The following is a 17113-nucleotide window of genomic DNA, read 5'->3' on the forward strand; positions in this document are numbered from 1 at the left end:
GGCTCCAACAGCCAGCAGCTGAAACCACTGCGCAGCATGAAATAGCCCCAGGAGAGAGCCCGGAGGGCGGAGGAGGGAAAGACTCTCCACGAACACTTCCTACAGCTCATCTCCTACAGCTCATCTCTCTTTATCTTCACGTGAGGCAGCTGGGAGTCCCTGGTGACATATGTGGCAGCAGTCGAGGGCTGTTTCCCACCCAGAGGTCCAATAAGAAAGCTTTTCCAAAGCAACTTGAATACAGTAAATAAATTATCCTGTCTAAATGAATTCCCATCCGGACTACGGAAGAGGGAGAATGACCACCCCCATGGCTCCAGGGGACAAAGGGAAACCACGCCTCTGTTCTGACCAGTCATCACCTTGTGGTTTAATCTCATAAAATGCTTTTCTGCCAAATGCTTGAAAATGCCTTTCTGAGTTGTCGGGAACATTGCTCACGTTTCCCAGTGAGACCAATATCAGAGACATTCCGAAGAATTTCTTTAGTGGGGAGTTACTGCTGCCTTCAAATATTTGGGGTTCTCTCCATAACCCAGGCTTTCTGGATGGTTCAAGAGGGCTGAGCTGGGTTCGAGGGGTAGATGTCAAAAGAGGCAAACTTGTGACCCAGGAGAACCATCCACAGTAAAGCGGCCCATATACTGGACTAGAACAGTGTTTCCAAAACTGACCTTCCAAGGGATGGATTTTTTCATGTGAGCTCCATCAAAGTCTACTAGATGCAGAGAAAAGTGCACAAATATTAGATACAGCTCAAAGACTTCTTGTAAAGTTAACAGATCCGTGTAACCAGCACCCAAGTCAGGAAACAGACCATTACCTAAGTCTCAGTATGTGCTTTTCGGTTCAGGATTATGTCTGAGAGATTCCTCCATGCTGCTGCGTGTGCTTATAGGTAGTTCATACTTGTTGTTGAATATTACTCCATCGTATAAGTGGATACTTGGGTTGTTTCCACACTGGGGCTATTGTGAGTAACATTGCTGTGAGCATTCTCGTACGTGTCTTTTGGTGAAGATGTGGACGCATTTCTGTTTGATGTATATTAGGGATTCAAAAAGCTGGGTCATGGGGTATACACAGGTGCAGGTCTAGCAGTTTTCCAGAGTTGGTGCACTTGCTGACACTCCCTCCAGCAGTGTATGAGAGTTACAGCTGTTCCACATCCTTGCCAACATTCGCTATTATCTGTCTTCTACACTTTAGCCATTCTTGTGGGCATTCTGTGGAATTGCACTGTAGTTTTAATTATTATTTCCCTGATAACTAGTGAAGTTGAGCACTGGGGAGTTTTGAAAATGATAGATTCCCAAGACTCAGCCGAAGGTCACTGAATCACATCCTTAGGGATGAATGGCCCAGGAATCTGTCTTTTCAACGCCTTTTTCAGGGACTGCAAGAGCAGCCAGCCCCGTGCTGGTCTGTGGCCTGGAGTGTGTGGCATCCAGGAGTACGGCAAGGGCTCTATGAACCTAGCACTCAGGTGCCGTTTGCGGAATATGAACATCGCACTCTGCCTCTGACTAGGTGCCCGTATTAGACTGAAAACAGGAAATCCAAAAACAACAGCTAAACTGAGACAGGAATTTATTTTTCTTTTCTTTTCCTTTTTTTTTTAATAGCATAGTAACAATATATTTTAAATAGAATATTAATTTTATTTAATAAGTTTCTTATGAAGGAGTTTATTTTTCTGTCATGCAGAAGATAATACAGAGGTGAGGAGCCCCGGCGAGTGCAGGGTGGCCACCAAGAATCAGGGACTCTGTCTCTAGATTTCTGTTCTTCTACACCTTCATGTTATCTAGATGCCACGGGAGCTCCAGCCATCATGTTTACATGTCAGGCAGGAAGAGGGGAAAAGCAAAGGGAAAAAAGAAATCCACCAGCTGAGTGATCCCTGTTTAAAAATTTTTTCAAAAAAATCACCCAGGGACTTATTTCTTATTGGCCAGAACTGTCACATCGCCACCCCAGACTGCAAGGGAGGATGGGAAATGTAGTTTTGTAGCTGTTCTCTCCTTAAATTCCCTTTGCTGTCTTGATTATCAGGAGGAAAATGTGAATTGGAATCCAGAGAATTTGACACCATAAATAGAAGAACTCTGAAAAACAATGGTCTTTCAGGGGTAATCCTCACAAATAGGGAACTCAAAAAAAAAGAAAAAAGAAAAAAAGGGCACTATTTTGCACCAGTGGGAAGTTAGTACACCGATCGTAAGTGCAGGGCTCTGTAGGAGATATGTTTCTACGGATCATTCACAGGCAAAAACTCACTTGCCAGGACCAGCTTTAGAGGCTTAGGAAACAGCCCATCCCGAGGTCTCCCTGGTGCAGGATTCCTCTTCCAGCCATGCGGGGTCAGTCTCTCCCTGGGCTTCACACTGGTTTTTCCAAGATCCCACACTCTCTTGCTCAAGACGGCTGCCACCTTGGCCAGGCTCTGAGTGACCTCTCTCCTTGGAGCCCTGGCCTGTCCTCACATCTTATCTAGAAGCCATGGGTTTGGCTTTGACCTCCGGAGATGTTCTCTCTGAACCGAGAGGCAGATGGCCCATCCCAAGTGGCCTAGGACCAGTCTGCTGACAGCTGAACGTTTACCCCGGAACATCACAGAGTCCTATGAGCGATTGGACCCAGCCAATAGGTGCCCTGCAGCTGCACAGATGTCACCATTTTCACTAATAGTTCACCGGGGGTTCCTCGTACATGGCCTTGTTACTGCTCGCGGCTCGTTCCTTGTGGTCACTTGTTTGTGGGCCAGGTTCCTGCAGCATCCTCTTTCCAGTCCCACGTCTTGATTCCTCCTCCCTGGTGATGTTTCTGGAGATCGGATCACGGGTCTCTCTGCCCTTCCTGTCTGTCACTAAGATAAAGTCCCTACATTCTACTGTGTCATCCTCTCCGCCTCTGTTCCTGGCTCTACCTCCCTGACTCATACAGGGCTCCCAACCTCCTGTGCTGATATGTGCCTTCTCCCGCCTCTAGATCCTTCCTTCCAGAACCTTCTCTCCCTAGGAACTCCCCTTCCCTGTGTTTACTCAGTCACTCCCACTCGTCCCTTTGACCTTAGCTAAAAATACCACTTCCTGAGAGACCCTTGCTGACCCCCTGGACCAGAGTTTCTCAAATTTGCTGCTGCTGATGAGAATCCCTGGAGTGCTTGCTAAGAACAGACATCCAAGCCCACGCCAGGTCCACAGACTCAGAGTCTCCAGAAGCTGCAGTTGTAACAAGCACCCCCAGTGCCGCCAGGAAGTTAAGAACCGCCCCCCACCCCCGCCCCCACCCCAAGCAGGTTTGCTGGAGCCTTTGGCAGATGCTTGGACAGGCCCACGGGATCAGCATCTCTGGGTCCTGTCTGACTTCGTCACTGTGTTCGCGTTGGTTCACATGTGCAGACGAGGTTGTGAACCGCCATCTCAGACCCGTGTTCTCAAACCCCGTGTGCAGAAGCACCACCTGCGCTTTGTCTTGAGGGCACATCCTCAGGCCCACGGCCTCCAGGAGGCCGATTCCAGAGACCTGAGGTTGAGGCCAGGAATGCATATCTGTCACGAGTCCCCATGCGTTTCTGATGCAGGACCACAGTCTGTGAGACTCCCTGGCTGGGAAAACTCAGGGTTCCACTGTTGGCTCCCCTGGCATTTTAAAATCTTGAGGTGTCTGTCTGTCCCCCGGGCTGTAGGCTCTGAGAGGGCAGGGACCTTCCTATGACCTGCCCAGAACTAGTGCAGAGCCTGGACATGATACCTTTCCATATATCTGTCTTACTTTCCCAGCTATCATATAAAATATTTGAGAAAATGTCATGTTCCTTGTCCTGTAGCACTGAACACAGTGACTTTTATATTGTAGATGTTCTGTAAATTTATTTTTTATTATTTAATAGGTATCACCTACAATCCTTGAGCTGCTATGGTAGGATTAAAGCCTAAAGCACGTTGATGAAATAATTATTTTACACAATAGTATCTTCGGTCAATTCAGAAGTTGCTCAGAATGGGGAAATAAGAGGGACTCTGTTTTACTTTTCAGACATAAGCAAATGGTTGTTCAAATGGTGTCACAGATTCAGTGACATTGGAGTATGGTGCACGCTCTGATTTATTTTAGAAGTAGAACGTCCTTGTTCTAGCACATTCTTTCTCTCTTATGGACCCGATGAGAATAAATCCGTGGAGAAACATCTAGTGGGGTTAGAAGCATGGCTCATTTTTGCAGCAGAACCCCTAGCAAAGATGAGAGATGCTCCACCTGCCAGCCAGCCCTTGGATCACCTTGAGGTCACCAGATCCTCGTTTATCGGCACTTTTGAGTTAAATGAATTCAGAATCCTATTCCAGCAAAACAATGAGCTTTCGGCCATAATCAACTTCAGGAAATTTCACACTGTTCACCTAGTCCATATGTCCAGGGGACCATATGTCCAAGATATGTTCTTAAATTTCTCAAATAAGCATTGACCTTCCTTGAAACTTTCTCTTTAAAAGCTGAAGGTCTTCCTGGACTTCCCTCTCCTCAATATTATGTACAAACCTAAATGGGAAAAGAACTTAAAGGTCTGCATTTCAAGAGCATCTGAATCACTATCATCTTTTGACTCTGTTTTGAAGCTTTGAACCAATGAATGCTGCTTGTGCTGAGAGTTTATCAAATGAGTGATGGTGTTCTTTGAATCATTTGAGTCTAGGGAGAACCATAGTGCAGGGTTTTCCAACTTTTGTGACCGTGACTCTCAGTGAGAAATTAATTTTGCATTGCAACCCAAACACATACTACAATACCACACACGAGTGCGTGCAAACACACACACACACACACACACACACAGAGTTTCCCATATTACGTGCACACTGTTATTCTTTTCTGTTCTATTCCACTTGTGATGGCCCCATCCATTAAATCTCTGGTTCTCAACCTCAGCTGTCTACTGGAATGACCTGGGAAGTGTTAACAATTTCCAAAGCCTGGGTCCCACTCCCAGAGATTCTGATTTAAATAGTCTGAGATGTGGCCTGAGCAGTGGAATTTTAAATGTTCCCACCAGACAGTTTTACTGTGCAGCCCAGATACATAGCCTGTGCAATCAGTTGACCTCCTAGCCCACAAACGGGTCATGACTTACACTTTGAAAAGCACAGACATTGACACTAATGTCAATAGCACAGACTATTAGACATTAATTTCCAAAGACAAGTCTGCAAGCAAACTTGTCTATTTGCTGAACGAAGAGTATGCTGAGGGCTGTCCTGGGCACTGGGAGACAAATATGCTGAAGCTGTTGTCTCTGCCCTTGAAGAACTGACAGCTTCATGTCCGCAAATAGAACACTCCTGTGTAGCCAACACCCAGATCAAGAAACAGAACTCTGTCAGCACCCAGCAGCCCCCTGTGTCCCTTACAGGCACTGCCACCCCGAGATCAACCACTAACCTGGCTTCTGACAGCACAGATTCATTGTGCCTGTTTTTATACTTTAAACAAATGGAACCATACTCTACGTTCTCCTCTGTGTCTGGCTTCTTTGGGTCAGAATTCTTATTGTGAGATTCACACAATTGTGAGCTCCCTGTTATTCTGAGTAGCTGTAGTTCATTCTCATTGCAGTGCAGTGTTCCACCTCCTATAAACACACCTCAATTGGTTTATTCACTTCACTGTGGATGGGCATTTGAGGACTTCATAGTTTAGGCCTATGAACATTCCAATACATATATGTCTGGTGAATATATACACACATTTTTGTTGGATACATACCTAAAAATGGAACTTCTGGGCCATAGCTTAAGCACATGGGCAACATTTGAAGATAGAGCCAAACCGTTTTCCAAAGTGTTTGCAATAACTTACACTTCCATCACCAAAGTACCCAGTTGCTCCACATCTTTGTCAACACTTGGTATCGTCAGTCTTTTTCATTTTAGCCATTCCAGTGTGTGTTAGATATCACAATTGAAATGTATTTAAGTAAGAAAGGCAAGATATTTTTAATTGACATATATCTATACCTATATTCTCAGTAGTGCATGGAAATCCTCCCTTGACTTGTGGGTTCATAGATATTTCAACATCTTACCAGGGGTCTATGTCCTACCTTAGTCATTGTGTCTCTCTCCCTCTCTCTCTCCCCTCTTCCCCCGCCCTTGCTCTCAAACACTCTGCCTCCGGTACCCAGCCTGGGTCTGACCTGGAGAGACATGCAGCATCTGACCGTGCTCACCTCCAAACGGAACCAGCTTCATGACGAGGTCCATCAGTGGCGGAGGAACGGGGTCGGCTTGGAGTTTAATCACCTCTTTGGCTACGGGGTGCTTGACGCAGGCGCCATGGTGAAAATGGCCAAAGACTGGAAAACTGTGCCTGAGAGGTTCCACTGTGTGGGAGGCTCCGTGCAGGACCCTGAGTAAGTGGGGGCAGCAGTTCTACTGCTGTTTGTGGAAAATACCCAGAGATGGCGCCACTGCACTGGTGACCATAACAGATTCCCTCTCTGCGTCATCCCGAGATGCACTGGATTTGATTCAGGGACAACCAGCTTCCAGGCAGAGCTGCAGTGTTGCACAACTCCAAAGTATCCAGTCTACAAAGCCCTGGGGCCTGGAACTTCTTTCCCTTATTGCAAAAAGGGAGAGATTTACAAAGAGGGATTGCCAAGGGGAAGACTTACGGCGTCTGTGCCTTTGCAGACGCTGGGCCACAGCAGGTGGGGACCATGGGCAGTGTGACCAGAGCAGGATGTACAGTTAGTTGCCTCCTGGCTACATTCGAGATTAACAGAAAGGTGGCACGGTTGCAGTATTTAGGGGAACGGGCATTGGGGCCTGCTTAGTCGAGGTTCACCTTGATGTCAGACCTTGTTCTCCGCAATTGCCCTGGACAAGAAGGATGGGTCTCTGTTGATCCTCACGCTCTGTGCTTCGGGGGGGCGGAGGGGAGAGGGAGATGCGGAACGTATATGCCGAGATGAATGACCGTTTCTCTCCCAATTCCCAGTGCACTGAACATTCTGTCATAATCCAGGTACAGGTTAGAATTTGGAGCCAGAGGCAACACTGGAAATAGGCTGTCTGACGCCTCATTTTAGTTAAGGAATCTGAGGCCCTGAGATGTGACCGCCCCAATGGCTCACAACTAACTGGGAACTTATCCAATAGCAGCAGCATTATTTTTTTTTAATCTGGAGAAATCTTTTATTATATTTCAGCTGATTCACTAGGTTCAATTTATTTCACAATATCTATAGATGTTCTTGTCTATATAGGAAACATATTTCTTACAGGTTTTTATGCAAATCCATTGAGAATTTACCTTCCACAAATGACCTTCTGTTAGTTGAGACAATTTTATTCCAAACAAAATACACATGTACACATATACTGTGACAGCAATTTTTAAAATGTAAAGTATAGAGGGATTTCTTGGTTGGTGTGTGAAAATACGTATGTCAACGCCCCACCCCGCAGAGGTTCTTATTTCTAAGGTTTGGGGTAAGGTCCAGAAGACGGAGGTTTGTGGGTGGTCTCAGCAGCATTATTTTAATGAGAGGAAACTCGAGAGCTATTTCAGCACTAACTCAGCTGGGCTCCAGGAGGACAGGGACCTCATCTGTCTCGTTTGCTGGTGTGTCCTCAGGGCCTAGAACAGCGCCTGGAACTTAGTAGTCATGGGATCAATATTTGTGGGATGAATGAATGAATGAACATTTAGCCAGCATCACCTGGGCACAAGGAAGATGTCTACACGGTGGCAATAGGACCACCAGTCCAGCCAGGGAGATTCAGGGGCAGGGGGCAGTCAGCCTTGTTGGAAGCGCTCTGTGTCCCCTTGTCCACCCACACCTGAATTGTTCTCAGATGCAGGTGAGTGAGGTCTGGGGCAGATGTGCTCATGGAAGAACTCAGAGGCTGGGCAGGGGGTCCTGAGGGCAACGCCCAGGCCAGCTTGTGCCTCTGGTAGAGGCAGCCCTATCAGCAGGAATCCAACTTCTCAGGGGCTGGGACGGAGGGATCCGCAGGCTTGACAGCTGCCACTTTCTATGCAGGGCTGTACAGAAACGGCCTCTGAGCAGCTGAGTAGCAACCGTCAGGGTTATGAGTTTCCTCAGCACTCATCTTCCCAGAGAAGCAGTCAATTCGAAAAGCAATTTTCTAAGGAGACTTTATCAGGAGAGTCTGTAAAGGATGCTTGACTAAAATAAAAGGGAAAAATAGAACTGGCTGTGAACATCTGTGCTGGACCAGCCGAGGGCCGTGAGCAGAGGAAGCCCAGGCCGCCCCATCGGCCAGCGTGTCCCCAGAGCATGCTGTCAGGCACAGGCCACTTCCACCCTCCCCTGTTCACTCAGCTCCTTGAAGACTGTGGCGAACTCCGGATTTTAAGTGAATTTGGAGATCAACGTTCAAACCTGATCCGAATGCCTGAAGCAGCATAGTGGAGCGGAGGGTGTGCTCGGCCACAGCCTGCTGGCCGGGTGGCTGTGGACTGGTCACTTCTGAGCTGCAGTGTCTTCTGTGGGGGTTAATGCCCACCTGACACTGTGACGTGGGGAAGAGCAAACATCAAGTGACCCCTGTTGAGTGTTCTTCAGTGACAACCACATGGCAGGTGTTTTAGATACTCAGGAAAGGGCAGCTATCATTGTTACTATTATTATTCTAGCAAAACAACTACGGCTTCATAACAGTTTTTATCATACAGCTGAGGATTGAGAACCCGAAGAGCATTCCAAGGGCCCCCTGGGAAGCAACGCCTATTTCTAGGCACAAAGTCACTGAGCCCTCATTTTGCACCAACATGCAGTAAGACAAAGATACAAGCCATGGTTGTCTTTATAGGACTTGAGCACCAGGCTTCTGTACTTGTTTCTGAAAGTTCAGAGAGTAGCTCACACCTTCTGATGGGCGCCTCATTTTCAGCAGCGAGTGTGTTCCCGAACGTGGCTGTGTGGCTAGATCAGGGTCTCTGAAGAGCCTTTTTGGTTCCACAAACAGCCATCTCCTACTGCAACCTCCTGATCAACTGACTTTTCCTGAGCACCTGTCCCTGTTCTTTCAAAATAAGAATGAGTTGTACTCCTTTTCTTCTAAAAGCAATATATGGCACTGGAAGAAAGTCAGAACATACAAAGCAGCAAGAGGGCAAGAAAAATCCACGAGAGCTGCTCCCTGCCTCTCCCGACCAACGAACGCCAGGCCGCCTGTGAGAGGGGGTGGTGTTCTCTTTTCTCTATCAAGCTTGCTGCCTCTGGAATTCACAATTCAAGTCAATTTCAAAGTGACAACATTCCAAGAAGAGTGCAGTTAAATGTCCTCTCCCCAGGGCCCCAGGCCCTCAGCCAGCAGGTGGGGATGGGAGTTTGGGGAGCAGGCAAGTCCCCCAGGCGCTAAACAAGCCAGACTCCCAGGGGCCGAGGGGTCCCCGGAGGGGCCTCCGACCCTGGCACACACCCCAACCCCAAGGCTTCTAGGACAATTTGTAAATCCCAACAGGTGTGTGTGCATGTTCCCACGCCAACCTGCCCAGGTGGATGGCAAAATTCCAATTATTTTCTCAACAATTATATCTGTGCTATACAAAACAGAAGCAACTAGCCACGTGTGGCTACTTAGTGAAATTAAAGAAATTTAAATTGATCACTAAAATTAAATTTAATTAATTAAAAATTCAGTTCCTCACTCATACTTGTCACATTTCGAGTGCCCAAAAGCCACATGTGGCCAGTGGCTACGGTATGAGCACAGATATAGAACATTTCCATCCTTGCAGGAATTGGTAGTGCTGTTGGCCAGCACTGGTCTAGACATTTGTATATGTACAACGTATATGAGTGTGTGTCTATATTTATCTTCACAGCAACTCTTCGAGGTAGGAAGTCATATCCCCATTGTATAGGTAAGGAAAGTGAGCTCCGAAAGTTCAAATTCCTTACCCACAACTGGACCTTTAGTCTACCCATCTAGCTTTCTGCCCAGGGGCTGGAGTCCATGTGATCATTAATCATTTATCAGCTCACCTGTTATGTTTCTGATCCTGTTCTGAGTAAGTAGCATCTTCTTTGAGAGGTCCAGGTAGTGGCTTGCCATGCTCACATCTCCAAAGCTGGCCTAATGCCTGCTTTCCACCAAATTGGATGATTTCCCCAGAACCTGGTGCTGGGGACCCTCTGTCCCTGCACCATCACTGGATCTCCATGGCCAGTGGATGCATGATTCAGCATCAGAGTCCACGCAGAGCACACACGGTCCATGAGACTGTTTATGTGTATATTTTAAGTTCCTTGGGAGAGTATTGCCTTTATCAATGAGCTGCAGGGGAGCTCCAGCAAGCCCTCCCAGGTTCTTTGCCTTGGTTCCAAGGGCAACGTAGAAGCAAGGCTTGGCTCTGAGCTGGGTGTGTGACCAGCATCCTTTTGTAGATGTATTCTACAAGATGTGTGTTTAAAAATACACACCATGGGCTTCCCTGGTGGCGCAGTGTTTAAGAATCCACTGCCAATGCAGGGGACATGGGTTCAAGCCCTGGCCCAGGAAGATCCCACATGCCGCGGAGCAACGAAGTCCGTGCGCCACAGCTACTGAGCCTGCGCTCTATAGCCCGTGAGCCACAACTACCAAAGCCCATGTGCCTAGAGCCTGTGTTCCGCAACAAGAGAAGCCACCACAATGAGAAGCTCACACACCTCAACGAAGAGTAGCCCCTGCTCGCCACAGCTAGGGAAAAGCCCACACGCAGCAACGAACACCCAACACAGCCAAAAATAAATAAATAAAATAAATAAAAATTTAAAAATACACACCATTTTATGCTCCAAAATAAAAGCCATGTCCAGGGAGGACATTAACATAGACAAAGGGCTGGAGAAAGGGAGCTAGTATCATGGTCCAGGCACTGTGCTCAGTGTTTTCCTACATGGTCTTATTTAAACCCACCCACAATGACAATGAGACTTCAAGTATTTGAAAAATTTTCCCAAGCTCTCTTGACCCGTAAGCATAGAAGCAGAATTCTAACCCAAATAGGTTTATTCCCGAAGTCTGGAGTCCTTCCATGATACCATGCACTCCTCAAATGGAGTTTCCTGTATTATGTTTCTAGTGCAAGAACCTTTGAGCATCTCATCTCCAAAGGAGGCCACTTCCAGAAAGGAGATCGGTTATATGGAAAGACAGCTGAGGAATCTTAGACTGACTGTCCATGGGGCTCCAACTCTATGACCGAAGAGACTCCCAAATTCCCCTGGTCTATCACAGGACTGTGTTTCACTAGGATTAATTAACCCAATTTCAGCTTTTTTATGATAGTGTTAACAATCACATTAGCAATAATTTCTCCTTATCAAGGTAGTGAGTACTTTAAAAGAAAAGTATATGAGCTCCTGTCTCAGTCTGGGTTGTCCCAAAAGTAGACCCTGATGGGACTTGGGTACTGACAATGTTTTGAGAGATGATCTCGGGAAACAAGTGAGGAGGTGCAGCTGTAGGCAGGGAAGAGGAAGCAATCCAATAAAGATGCGTTGATGCTCCCCTGACCAACACCTTGCCACCCTGGGCAACGCTGAGTTGTCCCCACCAGGAGTGAGGAAGCCAGGTGTATGTACTCACCACCTTCCGTCAGTCGCCGGTAGGGGGCTTTCCTTGTGGGGTTAAATCCCTGACACTTTGGGGCCAGCCTGCACGCAGGCTGAGGACGCTCCCAGGAGGCAGGGAAAGGCTCCAGGAGAGAAGCTGGGAGATGCTGATACCCGTGGTGGATGCAGTCAGGGTCCACAGTAGCCTCAGCTGTAGGCAAACCCAGCAGTGCCTTAGGAGAAGCAGGAACGGTGTCCACAGCATCTGCCGCCTGCCCCGTCCACACACAGTCGGTTCTGAGAGTGTGGGTAACTTGCTCAGGCTCACACAGCAAGCGTAAGAATTAACCCTGGATTTCGTTTCCTCTTTATGGCTGAGTAATATTCCATTGTATATATGTGCCACATCTTTATCCATTCCTCCTATGATCTTATTTGCAAAGCAGAAATAGAGACGCAGACAGAGAGAACACATGTATGGACACCAATAGGGAAGGAAGGGGGTGGGAGGAACTCGCAGATTGGGTTTGACACATATACACTATTGATACTATGTATAAGACAGGTAACTAATGCGAACCTACTGTATAGTTCTTTTTTATATATATATAAATTTATTTATTTATTTATTTTTGGCTGCATTGGGTCTTCGTTGCTGTGTGCAGGCTTTCTCTAGTTGCGGCGAGCGGGGGCTGCTCTTCCTCGGGGTGCGTGGGCTTCTCATTGTGGTGGCTTCTCTTGTTGTGGAGCACAGGCTCTAGGCGCAAAGGCTTCCATAGTTGTGGCACATGGGCTCAGTAGTTGTGGCTCGTGGGCTCTAGAGCACAGGCTCAGTAGTTGTGGCGCATCGGCTTAGTTGCCCCGTGGCATGTGGGATCTTCCCGGACCAGGGCTCGAACCCGTGTCTCCTGCACTGGCAGGCGGATTCTTAACCACTGCGCCACCAAGGAAGTCCCTACTGTAGAGTTCTACATTTTAATTTTCTAATAAAATTTTCAGTTACCTAAAAAAAAAAATACTAATTCACTCCAGAGCCCCTGCTCTCCCCGCTCCCCGGAGCTGCCCCTGGGAGAGTGTGCCCAGCCCTCACGGTCTCCTCCCCTCTGCCCTCAGGAAAATACCGCCGACCGGCAAGCTGGTGCTGAAGCTCACCACCGCCGCCTGCGAGGGGAAGGAGAACTTCGTGCGCTACCTGGAGCACGTGCAAGCTGTCGTCACGGTCAACGCGACCAGGCGAGGGGACCTGAACATCAACATGACGTCCCCCATGGGCACCAAGTCCATCCTGCTGAGCCGGCGGCCACGGGACGACGACGCCAAGGTGGGCTTCGACAAGTGGCCTTTCATGACCACCCACACCTGGGGGGAAGATGCCCGGGGGACATGGACCCTGGAGCTGGGCTTCGTGGGGAGCGCGCCCCAAAAGGGGGTGCTGAAGGAGTGGACACTGATGCTCCACGGCACGCAGAGCGCCCCGTACATCGACCAGGTGGTGAGGGATTACCAGTCCAAGCTGGCCATGTCCAAGAAGGAGGAGCTGGAGGAAGAGCTGGACGAAGCGGTGGAGAGAAGCCTGAAGAGCATCCTGGGCGAGAACTAGCCCCTCGGCGCCCACTCCCCGCTGCCGGCCCGCCGCCCCAGCCGGGCATCTAGCGGTTAACCTCCCCCCACACAAGCGACTCCAACTTCTTGCTCCGAAGCTTTGCTCACTGTCAGTGGTTATTTTCACTACCATGGAAGCAACCTTTTTTATTCTGTGCCCCAAATACAGTGTTCCCACCAACACCTCTGTCCTATTTGTGACTCGAAGTTCTTTATTTCTGTCACTCAGATAGGTGATATCTTGCCAACAAACCTGGGACCGCTGTCCCCTCGGTTTCTTTCATAGAAGAGAATGCATTTAAAAAGCCAGGCGCGGTGACGCCAAGGACGTTCATTCACGGTCTCAGCTGAGGACCTGTTACTTAAAAGGAGAATCCAAGGTTATGACAGAGGTGAGCTCTGAGTCTCTTAAAGCACAGATGCTGTAAATCCTTTGGGGAAAGATGCTTTTGACTTTTAGCAAGATTTTTCAGGGATGTAAATGAAGGTGGCGTGAATGGAAAGGTGCCCTAATTACCAGATAGGGAAGAGAGAGTCAGAAAGCATGAAGGTTTGGAAATCTTGCCACCAACGCCCACATCGTAGCTAGTCTCACTCGGCCAGCGCGATACATGTAAAAACTCAGTAGCCTGGCTGCCCTTTACCAGCTGCTGCTCTGAGTGACGGTAAACTCTGCTAGAGATGCCCAAATTACCCTGTGTGTGTAGCCTTCATCCCAGCCCCAATTTTCTGGGGTTCCCCCCATAGTTATCCAAAAGAAGAAAGGCAGGGCAGGATGGCAACACTTCTGGGAAAGGGTCGCTTAGTGGTTTTTAACACAGGAATGTTCCTTTTCTGCAGTCACTCTGGGGCTTCCTCATCTGATGGAAGTGAGAGGTGAGCTGAGTGTTTTCAAGAGCTTTCTGCTTGGGCTTTGATTTCCAAAGCACGTGACTAGAGGGAAACACCTTCTGCGTGTTGTGATTTCTCTGATGAGTTAAGGAAATGGCCTCTGTTCCAGAAGAGGTGTGTGCAGGGCGAGGGGGCAGCCATCTCACGTGGACCCTCCCTTTGTATGGAGCCCCCTCTGCTGAAGCCAGCTCAGCCCCTAGTAACCTGAGGCCCGAAGGAAGCAGGAGGAGGCCTCTGTACGGAAGCACTGAGTTACCATCTCGGCAGCTAAGCCGTCAGGAGGGGGTTCTACATGTAATCTAAAGGTGACACACCCTCTTCCCCAGTCAACCCCCGAAGACCCCGTCTCATCAGCAAATAGAAATGCTTTCTGAGCAGCTGTCACTTCGTTTTCCTGTTCGAGGACTGGCTCTTCATCACCAATCCCAATGCTCACCCGCTCCCGAGAAACGATGTGCTCGTTTGATTTGATTCCAAAGAACTGATCAATCACTTCTGTTCACACTTCTCTCTTCCCATGGAAGCGGGTAGCTCAGCCTGGAGTTCCTTTCCTTAAAGCCAGCAACACAAGAGCAGGAGGTTCCGTCCCCTGAAGGGGGCAACTTGAAGGGAAAAGTCTGGAAAACCCGTTTTCTTTCTTTTTCCCCCCATGTTGGCATGAATTTCTGTCTTCTCTAACACCATATGACCTTCTCTATAGAATGCTTTACAATGTAATACTATTTATGATTTTTAAAAGAAATTTATTACATGTGGCAAAGGTCTTTTTAAACCAGTTTAGACTTAAAGAAAAAATAAATGGAAATCATCAAAATTTCATTTCACATTAACAGTCTGAAAATAAACCAAAGGACGTTATGTGTGCATGTGTGTATAAGTGCACACAGAAATATATATACATATGTAGACTATATACACGTATATAGTCTGTATATACGTGTGTATATATGTGTATATATCTTTATATACACTTGTATAACTGTATATACACACATATACATAAAATGTGTGTATGTGTATTTATTGAAGAAACAGACACCACATTCATCTCTAAAAGAATATTCAGAGGATATCAAGATGATTCTGGCTGAAGGAAAAGGCTGGTGGAAATTCAGGTGAAATGTTCGTCAGCTCCCATTACTTCACCTCTGTAATCTTGCTTCTCTGTATAAACATTAAGTGTCTTATATAGCAGCACAGATATAAAATAGTTGTCCATATTTTCACAGTTATGGTATAATTTGTGAAATTAGAGAGTAACTTATCAGCTTCTTAATAGAAATGGCAAGTTTTGATATGAGTATACAGTCCGTAAAGATATATACAGTGCTATTTAAAACTATTCGGTCTCTACTTCATGTTTTACACCAGTATTAACACTAAAATATGTCTACCTAGTGAGGTTTTTATGACATCCTGATTCTAACGCAAGAGATACTTATTTATAGTCATTTATTTTAAAAATGAAAATAAGTGAATAATAATCAAGTTAACATTGCTATTCCCTGTGACAAAATTTTCTAAGTAAATTTAAAAGTACATGATGTAAATTAGGAGATTCAACAATAAAACATTACCTTCCAGAAATTACGTGGGATGTGATATGTATTACATAAAAACACTTCCATCCATTCTGGGAGCAGATCATTAAAAGTTGCCAAAGAGATCTAAAAATCTTGCTTTCATAAGTATTCATGAAAGATTTATAATTAGCAAATAAATCATACCCAAATTATGATCTATAGCAGCATTTTTCAAACTCAGGTTACACCCCATTAGTAGTTGTAAAATAAATTTAGGGAGTTAAAACCAGCAATTTTGGAATAGAATAGAATAGATCATGCATATTAATGATAACTATTGTTTTCTGAGATTTTTTTTTCAGAAATGTGTGTGTGTGTGTGTGTGTGTGTGTGTGTCTGAGTGTGTGTATTGGCTCACAATGTAAAGTACGTTTCTTACTGGGGTCACAGTCAAAGATCTTTCAGAAACACTATTCTAGAATATATTCACCAGGCTAGACTAAGTTATACTGCGGTAATGAACAGCCCCCAGATCTCAGAGGTTTAACACAACAAAGGTTTATTTATGATTTACACAAATTTCACAGGGGATCTGGGTGACTCCCCAAGGCCAGAGATCTCCATTCAGTGACCCAGGGATTCAAGCTGCTTCAACCTTCAACCTTAGGTTTATCATCACAACGCGAGGCTGCGACAGCAGGCAGGAGAAAAGAACCCATGAAGATTTGTTCACTCTTCTACGTTCACCCTGAAGGAGACACACATGTCACTTGACCCACCGTGCACTGGCCAGTACTGGTCAATGACCCTGCCTGCACGGGAAGCAACTGAGGGATTATAGGACAACTAGTGGAATACTTGGTGAGCCTTGGGGTCTCTACCATAGAGATAACTTGATGCCACTTTAAAACATATTCTTATGTAAAGAAAGTAAAGTGAGTGGAAAATATAAGGGAAGCGTAACTGGGGATGTATTTATAATATAAATTATGTAATGACAGCATACCCCTGCATCAACACCACAGCTTGACTTCAGGGTCTGTTCAGTGTCAAGAGGGTACTTATTTTGCTATAACTTTCCTGATCCAGAACTGGATTTAGTAGTCACAAAATTAAGCATCCTTCCAGGTGAAATGGAAAATGGTATTTTACCAACTTTGCAAATCCTGTGACTTGTGGAGGAGTTTATTAAAAAGAACTGATATGATCTCTTTCAAAAAAGAAAAAACAGGGCTTCCCTGGTGGCGCAGTGGTTGAGAGTCCGCCTGCAGATGCAGGGGACACGGGTTCGTGCCCCGGTCCGGGAGGATCCCACATGCCGCGGAGCGGCTGGGCCCGTGAGCCGTGGCCGCTGAGCCTGCGCGTCCTGAGCCTGTGCTCCACAACGGGAGAGGCCACAACAGTGAGAGGCCCGCGTACCGCAAAAAAAAAAAAGAAAGAAAAAGCATATTCTTAGGTACTGATTCACATGGCAGCCTCTCCTCATAGGACAGTACCATGAAGAGCATGACAAACCAGCTCTACC

At 46.8% G+C, this 17113-nt stretch overlaps 1 protein-coding gene across 1 annotated transcript in view; it reads left to right on the forward strand.

Annotated features, from left to right (window-relative positions):
• The window catches only part of PCSK2 (proprotein convertase subtilisin/kexin type 2), a 216546-nt gene extending 201139 nt beyond the window's left edge, over positions 1-15407 (forward strand). The window contains exons 11-12 of the mRNA XM_030872639.2: positions 6182-6409; positions 12686-15407. Coding sequence (XP_030728499.1) covers positions 6182-6409; positions 12686-13172 — 715 coding nt within the window. The 3' untranslated portion in view covers positions 13173-15407. The remainder of the gene's footprint in view (positions 1-6181; positions 6410-12685) is intronic.
• Positions 15408-17113: the final 1706 nt, after the last annotated feature.

This window comes from Globicephala melas, chromosome 15 (assembly GCF_963455315.2).
Source record: "Globicephala melas chromosome 15, mGloMel1.2, whole genome shotgun sequence".
NCBI classification, from domain to species: domain Eukaryota; kingdom Metazoa; phylum Chordata; class Mammalia; order Artiodactyla; family Delphinidae; genus Globicephala; species Globicephala melas.